The following is a 24,857-nucleotide window of genomic DNA, read 5'->3' on the forward strand; positions in this document are numbered from 1 at the left end:
AGGCAGCAGGTGGATGGGGCTACATTCGGTGTATAAGACGCACCCAGATTTTTACCTTTTTGGGGGTAAAAAGGTGCGTTTTATACACCAAAAAATACGGTAGATTCCATTGGCTCATCCAAACTGATGATGCTATTAAGCTCCTCTTATTAAAATAGCCTACTCACCAGCAGGAAAGGCCCCTTGGCAGCCCAGTCCCGGGAACTTCCTGAGCCATATTCCTTACCGGCCAATATGATGAGTGGGTGGTTGGCTTGTTGGTATCTCTCAGAAGCATCAAATACGTCCAGCTAGAGGCAGAGAATGCAATTGAAGCTCAATTAGTGAAGCAATATTTCCAGTCAGAGATTCCTTCCTTCTATGCCTGTCGTAGATTAACTCACTAAATATTGTAGTGTAATACATTTTACACTATAAAGAATAATGAACTAGGAAAGCACAACTGGCCCTTCCCTGTAACTCATTCATTTGCCAAACGAAACTAATGATCCCTGTATCTCTACAATGAATGCTGTAGAGATAAAAGTGGCACTGGCCCTTTTTGTCTTACACATTACTCATGAAGAGTCCTTGGTGCTCTCTCAGCTTGGCTGTTTTCTTGCAGATGTTTCATTACCAAAACTAGGTAACATCATCAGTGCTAGTAGGCAGTGGGGTTTTCTCACAGTTTATATTCTAGTGACCTGCCCTATAAGTGTTGGTGGGGATAGTTTTGGAGGTTCTTTATTGGGCTGCTAACTTTACTATAGTCAGGCTATGGTTTCCCAGTTGCAATGTATGGTGTGAAAGTTGGACCATAAGAAAGGCTGAGCGCCAAAGAATTGAGGCCTTTGAACTATGGTGCTGGAGGGGACTCCTACGAGTCCCTTGAACTGCATTATTATTATTATTATTATTATTATTATTATTATTATTATTATTATTATTATTATTATTATTATTATTATTATTATTATTATTATTATTATTATTTATTCAATTTTTATACCGCCCTTTTATTAGATTAATTTTATTTTAAATAATAATTTTATTATTATTAATTTTTATTTTATTTAAATAATAAAATAATTTTTATTTTATTAAATAATAATAATTATTTATAATAATAAATAATAATTATTATTTATTCAAATTTTATACTGCCCTTTTCCCGAAGGACTCAGGGCGGTGTACAGCCAAGATAAAACAAAACGGTACAAAAATATACAATATAAATAGGCATGGCAATCAAAGCAGTCAGCCTAGAAGAGATCAACCCTGCCTGCTCTTTAGAAGGCCAGATCCTGAAGATGAAACTGAAATACTTTGGCCACCTAATGAGAAGGAAGGACTCACTGGATAAGAACCTAATGCTGGGAAAGATTGAGGGCAAAAGAAAAGGGGGATGACAGAGAACGAGATGGCTGGATGAAGTCACCAAAGTAGTCAGCGTGAGCTTAAATGGACTCCAGAGGATGGTAGAGAACAGGAAGGCCTGGAGGAACATTGTCCGTGTGGTCGCGATGGATTGGACATGACTTCGCAACTAACAACATCAGCAGCAGTTACTCGTTTGGCTGTTGCTTGATTGAGGATTGTTTACTTCTTGTTTGTTTGTCTGATGTTAATCTTGGAGTTAATCTATGCTCATGTAGGTGTTGATTGCTGGTGTTTGGCTGTTCCAATCAAAAAACTGCCAAACCAGCTAACAGTAAACAGGCCAACCAAAGAACCTCTAAGCCCACCCTCACCAACACTGGTTGAGAACAAAACCCCTCCCTATTGGCACTGCTGATGTTACCTAGTTTGGGTAATGAAAAGTCTGCAAGAAAACACAAGCTCAGAGAGTTATTCATTATTTTTTATAGTCATGCCTCGGTGTGAAATGCATGGGGACATATATTTATTTATATATTTATCCTTTCACTTTAAAATCAAGGTGGCCAAGAGATATACATGAATGCCAAGTCTTTCAGCTCTGTGGGAGACTGCAGCCACCCTGATTTCCCACACTTCAACGAAAGCCCATCAACAGGGAGTTCCTCAAACTGAGAAGTATGGCCAGCTAGGGAGGCTAAATAAGCCACCATCAAAATAAATTCTCAAGCATGCAAGCAAAAGCCATCTCTTGGGAAATCACCTATTGAGTTATTTTCATAACAGGAAAAGATCCATAATCACATTGAACAAGGTTTCTAGCAAAGCTGGCTGAGGAACTCTGGGAGTTGAAGTCCAAAAGTCTTAAAGGGATCAAGGTTGGAGACCCCTGTTCTAGAGGACATAGGTCCAGAGTTGGTACATGGACCATGGGAGACCATCAATGGAAAACATATACAAATATTTTTACAAGTGGCATCTACCCCCGACAAGAATTGCTAGAATGTCTAAGGACAAATCTGAAAAATGTTGGAAATGTCATCAGATACCTGGATCATATTACCACATGTGGTGGACATGCATTGAAGCTAAAAGATATTGGACTAAAATACACATGTGGTTGGAAAAAAATGATCAAAAAGCATATTGACTTTAAGCAAGAAATCTTTCTGTTGGGAATTATACCGGAGATATATACTAGAGATATAAAATATTTGATTGTGAATATTATTACAGCAGCTAGGATTGTATTTGCAAAAAATTGGAAAAATGAAAAGTTACCTTCACAAGATGAAATAATTAGAAAAACGTTGGAATGTGCAGAAACAAGTAAATTAACATTTGAAATTAGAGAACAAGACGATAAACAATATTATAAAATATGGGATTTATTGGAAAGATATGTTAGGAAAAATGAGTATAAGATATATGTATGGAAGAAATGATTATTTTGTGAATGCACAGGAAGATATATTAACACCCTTACAGCACGATGTAATGGATTTGATTTGATGAGCTTTTTTTATTTTTATGTTTAAAAATAAATAATTTTTTTCAAAAAAAAGAAAAAGAAAAGAAAACATATACAAACATTTCACCAGTGTCTGTGTTATGCACTATTACTGAAAATGTAGTAAAATAAACACAGAATATTTCTTCTAAGGGAACATCTGATGTTTATCTGACCTACCTTCAAGAATCTTTAAAGCCCCAGATAACTCTGTTGTGTGAGAACACTGCAGCCTACTAAACACATAAATTGAAACTTCTGCCAAAAGGAGACAGTCCTGCAGTAGCAGAAAAGCCAAAACTACTTGGTGAAGGGGACAAAACAGAGGTGAAGGGCTCCTGGTTCGGACCGGATCACATGATCTGGTAGCAATCGTGGTTTTAACCAAGAAGTAATGTGTTTTTTACCTTCTATGCATGCACAGAAGGTCTGCGCGTGCATGTGACGTGAGTGTAAGAACGCAAAGTGAGCGAGCGTGTACACTTCCGAACCAGTAAGGAAGGTAAGTAGATTTCATCCCTGGGGCAAAACCTAATGCTGGGAGGGAAAACACTTACCGTTTCGTCAGATGGGAAGTGGATGGTTTGTGGGGCCTGCTTCTTAAGGAATTTATTCAATAGGCGTATGTTTGCAAATGTTCCTCTTGCCATGACAGCATCATTGCCCCGGCGTGAGCCATACGAGTTAAAATCTCGAGGAGTGAGACTATCAAGATGCAAAAGAGGCAAGTCTTAATATTCAAAAGCTCCAAAGTGTTTAATAAATAAGCAGAGAGATTCAATCCCCTGGCACGAAGCTTCTTTCAATGCAGGTCTACAATAGTACGTAACAGCCATTCAAATGACCTTGATTTGACAGTATTACCTCAAGGATTTAATTTGAGTATATATGTATGCTAAGAGGAAGGGGATGTGTGGGAAAAACAAAAATCTTTCAAGTCTTCTCTATCTTGGACCCTTCAGATTTGTTGAGCTGCAACTCCAAAAATATCTACCATGCTGGCTGACAATTCTAGGAGACCCAATCCCAATCAAGTCCTTAGGATGCTATGTTTGAGGGCTTCCTTTAAAAGGTTATCAAGGAAGAATAAGCTTTTGGAGCATCTCCAAAACATTTTAAAAACATTTTAAAATGATCCCATGTAATGATGCGTGAGAAAAACCTTGAGAAGCCAGCAAAGAAATGCTGCCGAGGAAACAATCAGATAGCAATAACAATAGCACTTAGACTTACATACCATTTCACAGTGCTTTACAGTCCTCTCTAAGTCAGCAGTCACCAACTGGTGGTCTGTGGACCACTGGTGGTCTGCGATAAAATTTTGGTGGTTCGTAGAAAAATTATTTCCATTTTTTATATTGCACTAAATAAGGGGTCCTCAAACTACGGCCCCTGGGACAGATACGTGCAATGAACGTTTGTGTTGCTACAGAGAGTCTCCCCCTTCAGGGTCTTTTTGTGTGGGTCGGAGGGGGGGTGAAGAGCCGGAGGGCCTTGTTCTAGTGGGACTGCATCATGGCCTGGAACTGGCTGACCATCTCAGCCCGCTGAGCCTCCAGGCGCCGGTACCTGCCCTTGCACTCTCGCTAACTCTTTCTCATGGTTGCTGCTTAGCGCCAACAACTGCTTCCTGTTGGGGCCCTAAGGAGCCCAGATGCGCAGGCAAGGAGTGGCTGGGAGGGGAGGGGCAAGTAGAGGCCAGTGAGGCGCCCCTCAACATGAGTGACATCGAGTTGGCCATGCACACCCAGTCACATGACCACCCAGGCAGTCATTAGGCAGATCATATTAGTGATCCCCAGGATTTAAATTATGAATTTAGTGGTCCCTGAGGTCTGAAAGGTTGATGAGCCCTGCTCTAAGTGGTTTACAGAGTCAGCATATTGCCCCCAATAATCTGGGTCCTCATTTTACCCACCTTGGAAGGATGGAAGGCTGAGTCAACCTTGAGCCGGTGAGAATTGAACTGCCAAACTGCTGGCAGCTGGCAATTGGCAGTCAGCAGAAGTAGCCTGCAGTACTGCATTCTAACCACTGCACCACAATGGCTCTTTATAAGAGAGGATATGGCCTGAGGCTGCATAAATGACAGAGGGAGAGGCCCAGAAGAGACTGTCCCTTATTTTTTAGGCCGTAAATGAAATGGTGGGCAATACATAGCCTTACAATGAAGAAGTAGCAGCTTATCTAGTCTCTTTCTCATCCGTATATCCAGGAAAAGTAACACTCCTAACACAAACAAAAATAATTCAAGGAGTTAAATATGCCAGAAAGATGTTTCAAGGCATGATAGAAACCCCCTACTCAGCAGGTGATACACAATACAATTTGGAGGATTTAAAGACTGAGTACTTTAACACAAAGTGTGCTGGATGGGGAATTCTGGGAGTTGAAGTCCACACAGCTTAAAGAAGCTGAGGGTCAGAAACACTTTTCTAGGACACGGGTGACTAGAACACAGAATAACAGAGTTGGAAGGGAACTTGGAGGTCTTCTAGTCCAACCCCTTGCTTAGGCAGGAAACCCTACTCCACTTCAGACAAATAGTTATCCAACATCTTAAAAACTTCCAGTGTTGGAGCATTCACAACTTCTGGAGGCAAGTTGTTCCACTTATTAATTGTTCTAACTGTCAGGAAATTTCTCCTTAGTTCTAAGTTGCTTCTTTCCTTGATTAGTTTCCACCCATTGCTTCTTGTTCTACCCTCAGGTGCTTTGGAGAATAGCTTGACTCCATCTTCTTTCTGGCAGCCCCTGAGATATTAGAACACTGCTATCATATCTCCCCTAGTCCCTCTTTTCATTAACAGCACCTTTATAACTTTGAATGTGCTTCAAAAATGATTCAGAAAATATGCTTTGCCCTTGTGCATGGACAGTATTTCTCATTCATTAAAGGAACTAACTTTCTTCTAGGTTAGGATTGGAGCCTGGAAAAAAAAAAGTTATCAGGAATCTCATCACAACAATTAGCGCAATGAGGAGAGCAGTTACAAAATATTTGTTTTCAGGACTGGCAGTAACTGGGTTCTAGATATTGCTGTTGAAATCTACAACCAAATAACTAAATGATGGAGAAGAGAGTAGGTAGAATTCCTCTCTCCAAAAGGAATTTCTTTCCCTCAGGGTGTTAATTGGACTCACCCTCTGCTAGTCAAGTAACGGGCAGCCGGACTGTTTCTTGCTATATTCCCTGCAGGAGATATATGGTCAGTGGTCACAGAGTCACCGAGATTCAGCAGGACATAGGCATCCAGTATGGATTTAGGGGGGTGAAGCTCCAGGGTCTGGGGAAAAAAAGATCACCAAAAAAGGGGTCATGTTTGTCTGTCAGGCATATAAATAAGGACTGGTTTATGAGAACAAAAATATACTGAGCTTCCATTCCTCCAAAGTATCTAAGAACTGAACACTCTTAATCATATTGGAAAAAACTAAATGTACATAAACCTTTCTTTTTTCTCACTTTGTGCTGTTTGCCTAGAATTGGGGGGGAAACCTCAAATTCTGGGAAGACCAGTGTTTTAAAATAATCACCAAACTTACTATTCCCAAAAGCAAATAGGAAACAATTCATGTAGATAATTTCCTAACCAGAGTTATGAATGTTTTGAGGTGGGCACTCAAGGGTTCACATAACTCTCTTCTATTTGTATAGCCACCTTTTCTCCTGCATCCAAATAATCTAAAGATTATAAGCTGAATGTGTTATTCAATCAGAGCACTGACCTAATTAGAAGATAATCTAGTTACTTCAAATACTTTTGCAAATGTAAAAGCTTTATTTCCTATTAATGAATACTGATTTTAATGATCCTTCCTTCGTTCCTTCGTTCCTTCGTTCCTTCTTTCCTTCCTTCCCTCCCTCCCTACCTCAAGATACTTTATATACTTCACTTTGTTAGTAGGCAAGGTACTTTTGTTTATACTTTACAAAACTTTTAAAGAAACTTCTTTAAAAACTTAAATAATTTAAACAAACCGCAACACACAAAGCATGTTTGTCAGCAAATTCATCAAAAGGCCATGAAAAGAGAATTACCAGGTTTTCAAAAAATGGAGGAGATTTAATATATGTGGATTTTGGATTCCAAGCATATAGTTTGTCTGATGAGACATCCAAGTCATTCCAGGATTTGTTTACGGTCTGGAAAATTTAAAAAAAAAATTAGGATACAAACATAGCAAATGAAAATATTCTAAATCCCTCTATCTCCAGCCTATGGAGATAAAGTAATGGCAGAAAATCTCTTTTTGTTTCTAAAACACATGAAAACAAATGCAGGTTTATGCTTATTGTTCAATTTCTGAACTAAAGGCTCCGTTTTTTTACATATTCATCTAACCGTGCCTATTTTTCCAACTCAGTCTCAGTCTGACCTGGTTAAGTTTGAGAGCAGGAGAATCAAGTAGTGTGACTATTTAGAATGTTCCTTCTCTAAAAGGGTTCCCCCAAAATGTCATTGCTTCCAACAAGGTTTAAAAAGTGCCTCAAAGTTTGGTCAATCCCATATTGGCACTTTCTTCATCTTTCTGGTGATTTTTTAAAATTAGAATATCATTATCTTACGCAGCTCACAAAGGATCTCTCTCTTGTTTCGGGGGAACCTTTCTGATTTCGACTGAAGTTTTAACTTACAGCTAACAAGACGCAAATGTAACATCTGAGCAAATGCAGAAAGCACAATTTAACACTAAGTATTACCTCTATTTTCTGGTAGACCTCTTTAAACATTCCTGGAATTACATATTGACGTTCAATGGTTTGGATCTCATCTCTCAGAGGCCAAATGTCCTTCAGAAAGATATTTTTGCCTTCTGCATTGACACCTGCAATTAATGGAACACTGGTTTTCAGCAGGCACCCTACTAACTTGTCCTCCACAGGGGCAATGAGCTGAACTGGTTTTTTATAACCAGTTTTCTATAACCAGGTTGATCCGTTCTCCATGAACATAAACCCTATATACAATAGTGGCCAAAATTGTGGAAACCTTTTGGGAAAAGTATATTTTCTAAAACTAGCTAATAACACCACTTTTTTTTGGAGTAGTACCATAAAATTATATATCAATGGAAAGATAATTTAATCAAGAATGTAGTGCAATAACTTTTATGAAGGATTTGCTATTAGAATAGCAGTTACAGTATACAGAAGAAAAGTGAAACATGTAGAAAAAATGAGATATACAAAAATTATCACCATAGAAAAAACGAGATGTACAAAAATTATCACCATGTCAGTTAATACTTAGTTGGGTAATCTTTAACATGAATTACAGCCTTACAATGTCCTCCCATGGAGTGAACCAAGTCTTTTAAGTTCTTCAGGTGTTATAATGTGAAACCAAGATTGAATGATCGCTTCTATTAACTGGGTTTTATTGCTGGGTTGCTTCTGACTAACAAGTTTCTTTAGTCGGCTCCAGAGGTGGTTTCAGCAGGTTCTGACCAGTTCTGGAGAACCGGTAGTGGAAATTTTGAGTAGTTCAGAGAACCGATAGTAAAAATTCTGACTGGCCCCACCCCCATCTATTCTCTATCTCCCAAGTCCCAGCTGATTGGGAGGAAATGGGGATTTTGCAGTAAACTTCCCCTGGATTGGGGAGGGAATGGAGATTTTATAGTATCCTTCCCCTGCCACGCCCACCAAGCCACACCCACCAAGCCACGCCCACAGAACCGGTAGTAAAAAATTTTGAAACCCACCACTGGTCGGCTCCATAGATTTTCAATTGGGTTAAGGTCTGGGCTATTCCCAGGCCATTCCAGCAGTTAGAGTTCTTGAATCACCCCTCCCCCCCAAATGGTGTTATTAGCCATCAAACCTCAAAAATACACTTTTCCCAAAAGGTTTCCACAATTTTGGCCACTACTGTATACATGATGCTTAAGAAATACAAAGAAATATGGAGAATAGTCTTTTATGATCCCAGTCCCTTTACACACTCCATCTGTACACAAAGAGACCCAGAGATTAAGCATAGTTTCTGATTTAGTCATCCCCTTCAAAAATTCAAATTCAAATTATCCTTACCTAGAGGATCCTTTTCAAAATCAATCCTTACGGTCCCTGCAATAGCGTAGGCGATTACGAGGGGAGGGGAGGCCAGATAATTAGCACGTGTATTTGGATGGACACGGCCTTCAAAATTCCTGTTTCCGGACAGCACCCCTACAGCTACTAAGTCTCCCTGCAAAAATACGGTCCATATTGAAAAAGAAAATAGTTTCTATTTGTTTATATCACCAAGGTCCATATATAATGTCCATTAAAGTCACATGAAATCTCACTCCCCCCTCCCCCTTAAAGACTATGCTAAATGGCCATTTATTAATATTGAATAAAAACTGGAAGTTAGCTATCCATTTCCAAGTTATTATTATTATTTTATTATTATTTATTCAATTTTTATACCGCCCTTCTCCTGAAGGACTCAGGGCGGTGTACAGCCAAGGTAAAACAAACAATGTAATATACAATTTAAAATACGAATTAAAAAACTTATTACATAATTGGCCTAAAACTTTGGAACGTAAAAACTAAAACCCATTAAAAATTAACAATAAAAATTTAAAACCAATAAAATAAAACCAATAAAATAAAATTTAAGCCAGCCAGCAAGTAAAGTTCAAAGTTACTTTTCCTGTATTATAAGAGCAAGGAATTCTTTTAAAGCAGCATTTTTGAAACTTGGCACCTTTAAAATGTATCCTCTTCAATTCTCAGAGTTCTCAGAAAGCTTAGGAGTTGAAGTCCACCTATCGTAAAGTTGTCAAGTTTGAAAAGCACTGTTTTTAAAGCAGGAGTGGGGAACATGGCCCTTTTATGACTTGTGAACTTCAGCTCCCAGAATTCCTGAGCCAGCCATGCAGGCCTTAGGAATTCTGGGAGTTGAAGTCCACAAATCATAAACGGGCCATGGTTCCCCACCTCTGTTTTAAAGGACTACAATTCTATCATCTCAACAGCTCTTAAACTGTGCAGTGAAAGAGCATGATAGCCATCATTAAACACTACACCGACAATGTTAGACCCATGTAAAATAAATAAGCATTCCCCTTCTACAAATAGTCTTCGACTTGCAACTACAATTGGCCCAGAATTTTGGTCACTAAGCAAGGTGGTCATTAAACAAATCATCATCAGATCGGATTTTATTGCTATTTTTATGGGGTATAAGTGAAATCACATGGTTGTTAAGCAAAATTGGCTTCCCCGATTGACTTGGCTTGTTGGAAGCCAGCTGGAAAAGTTGCATATCGCGATTATGTGACCACAAGACACTGCAACCATCATAAATGAAGTTGTTTGCCAAGCATGTGACTCTGGTAGTAGTGCGACAGTTGCAACTTCAAGGATGAGTCAAGGCCATTGTAATTCTGCACCATAATTAAATGAACAGTGGTAAGTCAATAGCTACCTGTAAGAACCATAAGCCTTCTATTCTGCATATCTAAAGTGTTCACACATATTTCCATAGTCTATCCACAAATCCATCCACTACCAATCCTAATTTTTACTTGGTTCTGATCATTTGTATGCAAAATTGCGACAACACAGGACAAAAAAACTCCACAATACCTGAGTAATGGCTTCAACCACAGATTCCGGCAGAGGCCCACTATTACCAATGCAGGTCATGCACCCATAGCCAACCACATCAAACCTGTGGAGAGGACGAAAGTCAATAGATTACCAATGGACTTCTAGTAGAAAAGGAAAGATCAAACAAATTGCATTTCTCCAGTTTGCCATGAATTTATTACATTAAATTCATTATTCTGAATTTAATGTAATAAATTCAGAATAATGACAATAATGTAACTGTTAAGATATATTGTTCCACATGTTTCAAATAGTGAAATCATAACCTCCTCTCACATTCACTCTCAGCCTATAACCTTTGTAAAAATTGCTTGTAGACCAGCTGCTTCAAACTGAGGATGGGGGAGGGGGAAATGTTGACTGAAATAAAAGGAATTTTCCAGCTTAACCTTCTTTCTGACACATCAATTTATGAGCAGGGGAGATAAGTATTCAGATTGTTGTTTAGTAAAGATTAATGTTATAATCCCCACATATCATGAGACACTTTATCCCCTTATGTACAATTTCAGTTGAGCTGGGCTTTGCTATGCATGCATCTCAAAATCACGTACAGTAAACATGGCACTCTTTGATACAAATTGAGTTGGAAAGTAAGTGAACCTCCCTAACTTGAATCACCGTCAAGGACTTAATTCCCCCGCTTTAATTCTTAAGGAATTAAAGTGGTGTGAAATGTCTTCCACTTCCCAGGCAATGTGTAATCCAGTGAATGATGCTGGCATATGCAACATTCGCATACTAGCTGTGTGCAGCTGTTTTCTTAACCTTCAAGGTCAATGTCTACAAAGCACAGGGTGAATATATTCTCTACTACTGTACTTCAAGGCTGTCAATCTCGCGGCCTGTAGGCTGGATGAGTCATGTGCTGGCCTCACCCCTCCCCAGCTTAGCGAAGGGCGGAAAGTCCTGATACGTTGCAGAGACGATGCAAGTTTGACACCCCTGCGCTACTTGGTTTGTACTCTCCCCTCTTCATCTGAACATGTGATTTTTAAGGCCATACAGCTCATCTGATTCTATAATAAAATGGTGTTTTAGAGCACACAAGATCAAGATCCCTCACAAAGTACTTGTCTGCAACTCCTTAAAGCAGCTGCAGCCTAAACTGAGAAGTTGTGGATAGTATGTATGTATGTAACTATATGTAATTACAGCTCCAGATGCTCTGGAAATCCAAAGTGCTAAACAGAACAACAGAGTTGGAAGGGACCTTGGAGGTCTTCTACTCCAACGCCCTGGGTAAGCACAGGTTACCAGTGATGGCTAACCTTTTTGCTGTCGCGTGCCAAAAGCGGGGGAGTGTGGGGGAGGTCGCGCACGTGCGTGCCCCCACTCATAGTTTAATGTGCCCCATCCCCTGTGCATGTGTGTGCTACCCCCTCCCACTTTTGCCACGCAATGGCACGGTGGGCCTGGTTGGCCCGTTTTTTGCCTTTCCTAGGCTCCAGAGGCTTTCTTGGAGCCTGGGGAGGGTGAAAACAGCCTTCCCACCCACCCCCAAAGACCCCTCGGAGGCCAGAAACGGCCCATTTCCCGACTTCCAGTGAGCCCAGAAGATCCGAAAATTAGCTGGCCAGCACATGCATGCACATGGGAGCTGAGCTAGGACAATGTTCACGTGCCCACAGATATGGCTCCATGTGCCACCTGTGGCACATGTGCCATAGATTCGCCATCATGGCCCTATACCATTCTGGACAAATGGCTGTCCAATCTCTTGTTAAAAACCTTCAGTGAGGGAACACCCACAATTTCTGAAAGCAAACTGTCCCGCTGGTTAATTGTTCTCACTGTCAAGAAATTTTTCCTTAATTCTAGGTTGGTTCTCTCCTTGATTAGTGTCCATCCATTGCTTCTTCTCCTGCTTTCAGGTGCTTTGGAGAATAGATTGACCCCATTTTTTTTTTAAATTTACATTTATATCCCGCCCTTCTCCGAAGACTCAGGGCGGCTTACAGTGTATAAGGCAATAGTCTCATTCTATTTGTATATTTACAAAGTCAACTTATTGCCCCCCCAACAATCTGGGTCCTCATTTTACCTACCTTATAAAGGATGGAAGGCTGAGTCAACCTTGGGCCGGGCTTGAACCTGCAGTAATTGCAGGCTGCTGTGTTCTAATAACAGGCTTCTAACAGCCTGAGCTATTATGGCCCTTCCTTTGTGGCAGTCACTTAAACATTGGAACACGGCTATAATGTCAGCCCTAGTCCTTCTTTTCACAAGACTAGATGTACCCAATTTCTGCAACTGTTCTCTATATGTTTTAGCCTCCATCCCCCTAATCATCTTGTTGCTCTTCTCTGCACTCTTTTCAGAGTCTCAGCATTTTTTTAATATTGTAGTGACCAAAACGTAACAATTTTACAGCACATATATTTGCAATTGCTATATTTCCCTTAGGTTCTTTAAGACAATATTTTCCTTACTTTTTGGTTATAGCTACTTGATTGAAGTTTCTTTGTTTTTGCAATCAGGATTCTATCTTTGAGATCAAAAGTATAAACGGACAAAAAAGAAAGAAGGAATGTCTTACCCTAGTTGAGCAAGATAAGGCATCACTCCACTCTCTCTTAAATAGTACGTGACTACTCCACTTCCTGGAGACAAGCTAGTTTTAATATATGGTTTCACTGTCAATCCGGCTTCTATGGCTTTCTTTGCAAGCAAACCTGCATAAAGAGTCATATATATATAAGTATATGAGTTTGTGTACTTCAGCCTAGTTTAGACTTTTTATACAAAAATATTCTAAATATTTACATAGCTGGCACAATGCTAGTCAATCTGGCTCAGAATAATAATAATAATCTGATACTTTATCTCCTGCCTTGGAAATAAGAGAGAAATCCAAAATGTGAAGCCTCTATTTCCCACAGTATCGGAAGTCTTGTTGTTGCTGCCTTCTTGCAAACACTAAGAAGCCCAGCAAGCTCCATGACCCTCATGATAACTCAATGGAGTATCACAGCAACAATGTGCTCTCTATCATTTATGGCCCAAGCCAATGAAAAACAAGACTGGCTTATATTTCAGACTCTGTGCTACAGTCAGGAATGCAGTGTTTTTACCCATCCCCAAGATACCTTGGATAATGAAATTGAAATAATTCAATTTCATTTCAGGTATAATGAAATGAAAAATCAGGAAGAAGTAAAAGGGGCAATTTTCAGCCGATTTCAATATCTACTCCCTAATTCCAGAGAATTCTGGAATTCAACTTCTGTGGAAGGAAATCAAAGAATCTTTAAAACAGTTTGCTGTCAACTAAATAATTAAATTTAATTTAAAAAGAGGTTTGTGGGGCATTACCGTTAAATGTGCAGTACAGGGAGCCCTTGACTTACAACCATTCCTTTAATGTTGAAGTTAATTTCGAAGTTTGAAGTTAAAACGGTACTGAAAAAAGTGATCAGTTTTCGCACAATCATTGCAGCATCCCCATGGTCACGTGATCAGAATTTGGGCGCTTGGCAAACGGCATGTATTTTAAGATATTTGCACTGTCCCAGGATCATGTGATCACCATTTGTAACCTTCCCAGCTGGCTTCCAACGAGCCGAATCAATGGGGGAAGCCAGATTTGCTTAACATCTGCACGATACATTTAACAAGGCAGTGATTTATTTAAAAACTTTGGGGCAAAACTCACATAACAACTTCCTCGCTTAACAACAGAAATTTCGGGCTCAATTGTGGTCGTAAAGTCGAGGACTACCTGCCTCTATCTTTGCTTTAACTGGTGCTCTAAATGACAACTTACCAGCTCCAAGCATCACAGAAGGGTTGCTAGTGTTGGTACAGCTAGTAATGGCAGCAATCACAACTGACCCGTGTGTTAGTTCAAATTCCTTGTCATTGTAGACAAACTTGACATGGTGGTTGTGATATTTGGGGGCAATCTGAAAACCTTTAAATCCTTGCTGCAAACAGAAATAAACAAAAACAAATATATATATATATGGTAACATATATTGGGGATTATTGGGGATTTCTGAGCTAATTGGGGATTTCTGGGAACTGAAGTCCCTACATCTTAAAGTTGCCAAGATTGAGAAATACGGATCTAGAGGTTTGAAACTGAAAAGCTGCCACAAAATATTGTAGTGCAGTCGATCCTTTCAACATTCCACCCAGCATCCTCTATTCCATTCTACCTTCTCTCAGTTTCTTATAATTTCCTTCCAATTGTCAGCCGGTTTTCTCTATCAACCATCGTGGAATTACTTTGTTTTCTTAGATTATAATTATAATTATATTGTAATATTATAACAATTAATAGAACAGAACAGAACAGAACAGAATAGAATTCTTTATTGGCCAAGCGTGATTGGACACACAAGGAATTGTCTTTGGTGCATATGCTCTCAGCGTACATTATACAATTACGGTTCTCTTGAATGTGCTGACACACATCCTGTTGTTTGTGGATAGATGGAATAACCACATGAATGTGTAGATAGATGGAGTAACTGCACGAATTGCCTCGGATTAATTTTAAATCAATTTAAATAAAATAAACCTGTTCATTTTTTTCCTAAGTCTTTTTTTTGGGGGTGGGGAAGAGGTATACCTCTGTATGTCATTCAAAGCCAGGTGCAACTGAAGGATATATGATATTCTGCCTATATTATGTGCATCACAGACAAACGCTCTATAAAAATGCTGTTGAGAAGGGAAATATTTTATTGTTTCTTCCTTCATCCAACCAGTTGGAATTACCAACTTTGCAAAAGTCTTAGCAGAATTTAGTGGAACTTTCAGTCTTTCAGCTGACTTTTGACCTCCATCCTTCATTATTCTCAGCTAGGATCAATAATCTAGGTAAGAAAAACTGTAGTCTCATCTAGAGGATCTGAATGGTCATGACACTGTAAGTATAATGTTGTATCTACTGATTTTAAAATAGCATAGTCTTTGTCTGATTAAATGCCACATTTATCAGAATCCTTTTAGCTCCAAAATCCATTATTTTGTTACAACAAAACTATTGAAATTCTCTCTTTGAAATTTAGGCACAAAGTTGGCTTCGCTAGTAAAAGAAAACACATTATCCTAAAGAATAAAACTTTAAACCTGGATAACAGGAGAGCAAATGAATTTCTATCAAAGACAGCCACCAAAGAGTTTCAACATTAATAAAAACTGAACTGTGAAAAAATATGTATTTTATATTCCAGTCTGACCCATCAGCAAATAGATTCTCCACAAATAACAGAGTAACAGAGTTGGAAGGGATCTTATAGGCCATCTAGTCCAACCTCCCACCCAAGCTGGAGACCCTATACTATTTCTCACAGATGGCAGTCCAGTCTCTTCTTGAAAGCTTCCAATGATAAAGTTCCCACAACTTCTGAAGGCAAGCTGTTCCATTGGTTGATTGCTCTCATTGTCAGAAAAATTCTCCTTGTTTCCAGGTTGAATCTCTCCTTGATCAGTTTCCATCCATTATTCCTTGTCTGGCTTTCAGGTGTTTTGAAAAATAGTTTGACCCCCTCCTCTCTATGGCAGGCCCTCAAATATTGGAACACTGCTATCATGTCTCCCCAGTCCTTTTCTTCACTAGACTAGCCAAGCCCAGTTCCTGCAACTGTTCATTGTATGTTTTAGCCTCCAGTCCCCTTATCACCTTGGTTACTCTTCTCTGCACTCTTTCTAGAGTCTCAAGAGCTTTTTTGTGTGGTGGCCAAAACCGGATGCAGTATTCTAGGTGTGGTCTTACTAAGGCTTTATAGAGAGGTATTAGTACCTCACTTGATCTTGATTGTACCCCTCTTTTATATTGATATATTGATCATCAATTGTGTTGTAAATATTGTACCTTGATGAACGTATCTTTTCTTTTATGTACACTGAGAGCATATGCACCAAGACAAATTCCTTGTGTGTCCAATCACACTTGGCCAATAAAATTCAATTCAATTCAATTTAGTCTCACAAAAACAATATATCGTCTGTACATTAATTATAAATTAATAAATATATCAGAAGGAAGATCACATACCATAAAAAAGGGGTATATTTCAAATAGAAAATAGCATCACCTTTGCTCCCAAGCAGGCCTCAAAATCCTTCTTCATGTCAGAGACAGCTACTTTGTCCTGCGGTCTTTTAGGACCACTGCAACATGGCACAACGGTTTGTAGATCCAATTCTACAATCTACTGAAAAGAAAGGAAGCAGGACAAAAGAAAAACAGAGAGGTGCTAGCTTTCTTGAAATTGTTCCCTTATATATTTATATAAGTAGCCCTCAATTTACAACCACCCAGAAAACGACTTAGAAAATTATGATGGCACAGAACAAAAGGGATATTCAAAATTTGGACACTTGGCAGTCTGTCCGCACTTATGACTTATGGATCTTTCTTTCCCCTACTCCTTAAGTGCTGAAGCTAAACTTTCTACCTCTGCCCTGCAACCCTGATCCCCTATAACCACTTAATTTGCTAAATTTACTGCACACCTGGAAAGAGGGTGACAAAATCTAGAAATTGTTCACCTTGAGGACTGACTAGCAGCCTGAAGAACAGAGAAAAAGTTTGATTTTTTTTTTTAAAACGGGCACTACAGAAGCTAAAGGGAGTCAGACAAGCAACAAGAAGTTTGGAAACTTGAAAAAATTAAGCCAAATCCTCAGGATTCATACATAGCACAGTCTTGGGGGATGATTTCAAGACAGGCCTGTAGCAACTTGAACCTAACCCACCAGCTTCACTGTGTGGCTGCCAAGGCTCTTCAAAATCCTTTCTGGTTCTGAAATCCCAGCCATGAAGCGTTAATAGAGGGTTTCTAAAGTCCTTCCTTGGTGGTCTGCCATAGGTAGCTAGTGGTCTTAATCTGATTTGGCAGATCCTCCGTTGGCCTGCGCTGGCTTGTTTCAAGGGCTTCAGAATGATTTTATGGTAAGGAACTAGACAAAAACCTTGAGGTTATCCACATTTTGCTTCCACCATGTCAAGGTGCATAGTAGTTAAGGCCAGTCAACAGCTTTTTGTAGAAAATCCATCAAAGGCTTCTCTCATGTGAATAAAAATGTAATTAGATGCCAGAGATAGTCACAAGAATCTGCCTATTGGGCCAACTCTATGACCATCCAGTAATTCTAGTAATTTTAAAAACATTACCTCTTTTTAGACTTCTTTAATTTAATCACTGTACTCATTAGAGGCTTTCTGGTTCTTCTAAATAATTTTGTGATCGGCTTCTGTATTTTCAGTTAGTGGAAGATACAGGATCATTTCCTGAGATGTCTAGAAGTCTGGGGCTTGAATGTTTCCCAGAGGAAAGTACAAATTTAAGAAAAGGTACCTGAGTAAAATCTGGATCCTGAGATGAGTTATTGAAATCTCTGAACATTCCTGTAGCCTCGAGGTACTTTCTTATATGATTAATCTTTTCTTGGTCACGGCCTATAATAGACAAAAATAGCAGCTCTATGAATGTGCGAAGAGATAGAAAGACAATTTCTTAAGGAACAGCAAATTTAAGATGCTGTATAGCAGTGATGGCTAACCTTTTTGCCATCGCGTGCCAGGAGTGTGTGTGTTTGTGTGTGTGTGTGTGTGTGTGCGCTCCACATGCATGCTTACCCACACCTATAATTCTATCCACCCCACCTCCGCGTATGCGTGCACGATCCCCTGTTTCTCTCCCTGCTCCTGGCACGCGATGGCACGGTTTTCTCTCTCGCCAGGCTCGATGCCTTTTCTCAGCTGATTTTTGGGCCTTCTGGGCCCACCAGAAGTTGGCAAATGGGCCATTTCTGGCCTCCGGAGGGCCTCTGGGTGGGTGGGGAAGGGCTGTTTTCGCCCTTCCCAGGCTTCTAGAAAGGCTCTGGAGCCTGGGGAAAGGGAAAAACAGGCCTTCCCCACCACCACCCCCCGAGGCCCTCTGGAGGCAGGAAACAGCCTGTTTCCCTGCTTCCAATGGGCCCAGAAGGCCCGAAAATCAGCTGAGCTGAGCTCGTAAGCCCACCGATATGGCTATGCGTGCCACCTGTGGCACACGTGCCATAGGTTCGCCATCACAGCTGTATAGAATTTCAAAAAACCTTTTAGCATCACACCAAATAAACAATATTGGGTACTGCCAGTCTATTTAGTGTACACACTAAGAGCCTAATTGTAAAGTTCTAACCCATCTTTAAAAATGAAGAATGTACACGTGTCTGAATCATCATATTGGCACTCCCAATGTATACTTACACAGCTAATTTTTCATGTAATGAGAAGATGGTTTGGGTATAATTGGAAGCATAGTGTATATATGTGATAAGTAAAACATGGTGAAGGATTTACGGTTTATATGTTCAACAGTATGTGCAAGACATACTGTTTGTATGTAAATGTGCAAATTAAATAAATGCATACTATCTATATATAAATGTAAATGTAGCATCCCTGAAACCATTACTTGAGTTAATGGAGATTTTACAATATCCTTCCCCTGCCACACCCACCAAGCCACGACCACAGAACTGGTGGCGACATTTTTTGAATCCCACCATTGGTTATGAGGCTTCCCTGCATTGCTTAAGGTAACATGGCATCTTGTCCTCTGTTCAGTTTTTGCATCATCCCAGCTTTCCATTCAATTTTTAAAAATGCATTAGAATTAAGATTTTAAAGAATCAGAGAATCTTGATACATGCCAAGACTGGGGCTTATATTTCTTTCCACGGATGCTGCATTGGTTTAAATGGGCTGGTACTAAAGCAGGCAACCTATTTCCATCTGAAATGAATACTCTCTGTTTCAGAAATTCAGATTTTACATATTGTCTTCTATCTACTCACCAGTTTGAACTAAGTATTTGATGCTAACTTCATCAACTGGAAAGAAGGCTGCCGTTGCTCCATATTCTGGACACATATTGGAAATGGTGGCTCGATCAGCAATGGATAACTGAGCAACTCCAGGTCCAAAGAACTCGACAAATTTGCCCACAACCCCTACTTGGCGTAAATGCTGCAACACATTTAAGTTTGCATTCAGTTCTATTTTCATAGTATATTCTATAGTATATTTAACTGAATCCAGATATAACTGAGTTTTGGGGTTTTTTTATAAAGAGAATCTGAAGCTCCATCTAAGCAAAGTTTGCTGCCAAATCTAAACCTTTAATGCAACACTAACATAAAGGTGGTAAAGATAAAGGTTCCCCTTACACATATGTGCTAGTCGTTCCTGACTCTAGAGGGCAGTGCTCATCTCTGTTTCAAAGTCGAAGAGCCAGTAGTATCCGAAGACGTCTCCGTGGTCATGTGGCCAGCATGACTAAATGCCAAAGGTGCAGAGAACGCTGTTACCTTCCCACCAAAGTGGTACCTAGTTTTCTATTTGCATTTTTATGTGCTTTCGAACTGCTAGGTTGGCAGAAGCTGGGACAAGTAACGGGAGCTCACCCTGTTATGAGGAACTAGGAATTCGAACCGCTGAACTGCCGACCTTCTGATTGACAAACTCAGTGTCTTAGCCACTGAGCCATTGCATCCACTAACATACAAATCTAATAAACAAATAAAATAGGTTCCATTGATTTCTATAATTCTTTTAGATAAATACAACTGCATTGCAGTTTTAAAATATGGCACAAAACTTTCTGTTGGAAGTTTTGAGTAAAAGTCCCTCTGAATGGAAGTTACCAACAGGTATCCCCCCACAATCCTAAATCTCACTATCTCCAGTTTGCGTTGGCTGCCTTAATCAACTTAATGTTGGCTGCCTTAATCAACTTAAAGTTGGCTGAGTTCTATTTTTTATGCCTCTTGGAGCCCCTTTAAAATTTGTTGAAAACTGATAATACATTTTCCTGCATTTTTGAATTAGGAAACAAATAAAAGTATAACATTGTCATCAAATTAAGTATATCACAATTAAAAATCCTGGACAAGTCTAATATGTACTAACATACTTTATGGTCCACAGTATCCCTGTGTTTAGAGAGGCCCTTCTCTCTAAAAGGTGGAATTATGGAACTATTCTATTAATTCAATACTTCTGACACACATTAGTGCTTAGAATAATGACCACTAAGTGACTTTATATATTGTATTAAATTGGAATAAATACTCCCAGAAATAGAGTTCGAACATTACTGATGTCACTTGATGTACTTAAATTCCTACCCTGTATCTATTAGCATGCAGATTTCTGAGATTAATTAAGCAATAGCCTTGTATCAAGATCAGCTGTGGTCGGTCAAGCAAGGTATTACCTTGGTAACCGTGAGCACGATGTCTGTGGATGTGACCAATGACTGAGGAATACCGCTCAATTTGTAGCCAATCACTTCAGGAAGAACCATACTAATTGGTTGGCCCAGCATCACTGCTTCAGCTTCAATACCACCCACACCTGATCAATGGGAAAGAGAGGAGGGGAAGGGAAGGGAGGAAGAGAGAGAGAGAGAGAGAGAGAGAGAGAGAGGAAGAGATATAAAATACAACTGCTAATTTATCTTGCAGGAGCATCCATTAAGGAAAACAACAGTATCTCCCTGTCAACAATATTACTGACAGGGAGATAAAAACAGTAGTTCTTCATCTAAAATGAAGCTTTTCCATATACTTTACATATTTCAGGAATGCAAATTATCTGGTAGGCTAAAAAATATCAAAAGTGTATTGCTAGATCAAAGCAATGGCCAATTTAGGTTCTGTTTTTGTTCCCATAACGCCAAACAGATGCTAATAGGAAGACCCAATAAGAACAGTTGTGCGTTAGCATTTTCCCTGCCCCATTTCCCCAAGGAACTGAGACTGGACTGAGAAGTTGCAAAGCAATCAGCAGGGTTTACCAAACTGCAGATGAAATTAAGCTGAGTGTCTCCTCTCTTGTTTAAGAAACTGGTACATTCTAAATATACGGTATAGTTTTGCTATAAAAGCTCTGCTGTAAGGAACAAACATATAAACTCTTTTAACGTGTGAAACTGTTCTCTTGCATTCTGCAAATCGCCATGCATGCAAAAATCATTTCCCCCCCTTCCACAGGCATTTAAAACACAACCTAAAAGCAATAAAATAAGGCATTTAAATGTAAAGGATTCAAGGAACTTAAGAACAGGAAATGGAAGAATTGTAAGCACATAAGAGATTACTAACCAGGGAAGGGAATGTATTTAACATTTCCTTCCCTGGTTAGATCCTACATCTTTTTCCTATATTTATAACCCTCAACACTCTTACACACAAACACTTGCCAATGAATCAGAAGAAAAAAGAATCCCGAAACATCATGACACTAAGAAACACATTTGTTTTATTCAGCAGTGGAACACCATGCAGGCATCTCCTCATCAAATTTAGATCAACTCTGGATCTAGTTTACCTTGGCTATTCCCAAAGGAAAACAAGACTATGTTTATCACATTTTCTTCTCACTTTTAAAGGGATGCTCACCACATTTCCAGATACAGGCAGCTTTTCCCACTTGTATCAAACCGTGGCGCATATCTTGGCTACATGTTTTTTCCCCTGTGGCCTCAATACATTGTTTTGAGATGACCCATTCTTAAATCATCCTCAGTTGAATTGGAATTAAAGTAGTATTTTCCCCCTTAGTCTGACCATATTTAAGTGTGAAAGTGTGAAAGTGTGTGAAATCTGCTAGGATTGTCACCTTTGATCTTGAATTGATATAAGGTAGTTGTAGTGATTTTAAAAGAATAATAGAGCTCAGCAACTGGGGCAGCAAATTCCATGCCATTATCGTTTCAGCCGACTCCAGAATGAGTAGAAAACACTTCAACTAAGCAGTGAGGTACAATGTAGTTGTATTAACTAAATAAAAAAAAGTCTTTAAATGTTTCTTACTTTGCCCTGTTTGCATTTTTATGTTAGCTGATCAAGCAAATGTGTGTATGTGTATGTGTAAAACCAAACAAACCACAACCTGTGGTTTCCTGATAGGTGCTGAGTCAAAGCATTTCTCTAGAAAGATTAAGTGCATTACTGCTTTGAGCTTATTTTAAAAGGGATTATTAGGCTTACGTTTGGTGGGTTTTTTCATGGGATTTAAAGGGGTCTTTCAGGGATTTCATATTTAGGAATGGGGCTCTAATTAATATATATGTGATTATTATTATTATTTTTTGAATCCCTATTTTAAATTATTTTCAGAATGGCCAGACATTCTGAGAAATAAGAAATCAACAATGGTATTTTATTTTAAGCTCTGACTGCATGATTTTGCTTTCTTTTAACCCATGCCGATCTTAACTTTACTTTATCAACCTTCCTTCTCTCCTCACAGAACAGTGCACGTATACCAAGGCTCTCTCAACGTCTGTTAAGAATCTCCACTTTTATCACCTTCAACACCTTCATCACCTTCAACATGCAATCCTGCCTTTAATTCTCCGTCTCCTCCCTGATCTCCGGACCTTTAAACGCGAGCTCAAGACTTTCTTTTTTCACCAAGCGGGGCTGGCCCGACTGATTTTAGTATGGGGTTTTTAGCGGGTTTTAATAGGGTTTTAGTTTTTGAAAAATTTTAGCTAATTTTTAAGTATACAGCGGTTGAATCAGATTTTTAAATTTGTTATAATATTTTAAAGTGCCTGATCTTCGGACCTTCCGTCGTGAGCTAAAAACATACTTATTTACTCAAGCAGGACTGGCATAAATAGTTGATTTTAAATTGGGGTTTTAGAGATTTTAAATATTTGTAAATTTTTTAAATTATCGGCCATTTATTAATAGTTTCTTTTAATTTCTTTTAATTGTATATACTCTGTATTTTATTTCGGCTGTACACCGCCCTGAGTCCTTCGGGAGAAGGGCGGTATAAAAATCTAATAAAATAAATAAAATAAATAAATAAATAAATTTGTTTGGGATTTCTGTTGTTTTATTGGCTGTACACCGCCCTGAGTCTTCGGAGAAGGGCGGTATAAAAATATGAATAAATGAATAAATAAATAAATAAATAAATAAATAATTCATTGATGTAATCTAGGAAGATTTTGCCCTCAAAATGAAGTGGAGTAAGAATGCAAGCTAGGTATATATACACCTTAGAATTCTCCCGAGAATATTCCTGGCATGTGGGAACATTTCTTCTGGGCACTGACAATGACTGATAATATCCAAGGTAGATTTCTTTGCTTCCCACGGAAGGGGTAGAAATAATCTTCATCTGACTCAATGATTTATTGAGAACACTTTAAAATTGGAGAAATTAAAGGCATGGCTTCTATCTTGTGAGCCTTTTGTCATACTTCAGTCACTGGGACAATCTCTGATTTGTTTCCTTCTACCGTTCAAGAACAGGGCTATTTCAGTAGTGGTGTTAATTTGTCATAGGATAACTAAATGGTGTCTTTTCCTCCCTCCCTCTAACTTTCCAGGGAAATGCTGGGTGATGTTTAGACCTGCATTTCCTTGAATCAGGCATAACCAATGATGTGAAAAATATTTTGGTGGTCAGAGGCCATGCCTAATTATGATTAAATAGGGATTCCACTTATGAAATTGATTCTTTCCCTGTTTTTGTACTAGGGTTAGTAACTGCTTGCTTCTTCTCCTATTTAAATTCCCAGCATAAAGTCTTCTTCTGCCACTGTATGTGAACAGGCTCTGTGATGCGAAGCTCCTGGCCTGAATTAGACTATTTTTTAAAATCTTTGACCAAGTACGGGTAGTCCTTGACTTATAACAGTTCATTTAATGACCATTCAGTTACAATGCCACTGGAAAAAGTAGCTTGTGACTATTTTTCACACTTATAACCATTGGAGCATCCCCATGGTCACATGATCAAAATTCAGATGTTTGGCAACTGACTCATATTTGCAATGTCCCGGGGTCATGTGATCCCCTTTTACGACCTTCTGACAAGTAAAGTCAATGGGAAAGCCGGATTCACTTAAAAACCGTGTTACTAACTTAATAACTTCTGTGCTTTACTTAACAGCGGTGGCAAGAAAGGTTTTAAAATGGGGCAAAACTGACTTAATAAATGTCTTCTTTAACATTTGGGCTCAATTGTGGTCATAAGTCGAGGACTACCTGTGTAGGGAATATATTGCATATATTTTGGACTTTTGCTAGAGACTTTGGAAGCTGTACTTCAGCAGGATCAGGACTCCAAATTCCATTGCATGGGCTATAGATTTTTTTTCTCGGAAGATATAGAACTGACTTGGTGTTATGGTTACAGATCAGGCTAGAAACCTGTTGATGCTGAGTTCTAGTCACACCTTAGGTATGAAAACCAGCCTCTCTCACAGGATTGTTATTATGGGCAAAACAAGAGGAGGAAAGAATATTAGGTATTCTCTTGCCACCCTTGAGTTATTTATAAAAAAATAATAAAAAGTGGGATAAAAATAATAAATAAACATACAAAGCTATTTGAACATAAATTCGGCAACT

At 39.0% G+C, this 24,857-nt stretch overlaps 1 protein-coding gene across 2 annotated transcripts in view; it reads right to left on the reverse strand.

Moving 5' to 3' along the window:
* Positions 1-24,857, reverse strand: part of ACO1 (aconitase 1) — a 56,564-nt gene that overhangs the window by 3,604 nt on the left and 28,103 nt on the right. For both annotated transcript variants that reach the window (XM_058170602.1, XM_058170604.1), the window contains exons 7-19: positions 20,696-20,835; positions 19,275-19,446; positions 17,789-17,889; positions 16,523-16,639; positions 14,242-14,401; positions 13,015-13,150; positions 10,452-10,536; positions 8,904-9,060; positions 7,572-7,696; positions 6,909-7,013; positions 6,011-6,153; positions 3,424-3,571; positions 168-290 (exon numbers count right to left, since the gene is read on the reverse strand). In XM_058170602.1, coding sequence (XP_058026585.1) covers positions 168-290; positions 3,424-3,571; positions 6,011-6,153; positions 6,909-7,013; positions 7,572-7,696; positions 8,904-9,060; positions 10,452-10,536; positions 13,015-13,150; positions 14,242-14,401; positions 16,523-16,639; positions 17,789-17,889; positions 19,275-19,446; positions 20,696-20,835 — 1,712 coding nt within the window. The remainder of the gene's footprint in view (positions 1-167; positions 291-3,423; positions 3,572-6,010; positions 6,154-6,908; positions 7,014-7,571; positions 7,697-8,903; positions 9,061-10,451; positions 10,537-13,014; positions 13,151-14,241; positions 14,402-16,522; positions 16,640-17,788; positions 17,890-19,274; positions 19,447-20,695; positions 20,836-24,857) is intronic.

This window comes from Ahaetulla prasina, chromosome 2 (genome assembly GCF_028640845.1).
Source record: "Ahaetulla prasina isolate Xishuangbanna chromosome 2, ASM2864084v1, whole genome shotgun sequence".
Classification (NCBI taxonomy): domain Eukaryota; kingdom Metazoa; phylum Chordata; class Lepidosauria; order Squamata; family Colubridae; genus Ahaetulla; species Ahaetulla prasina.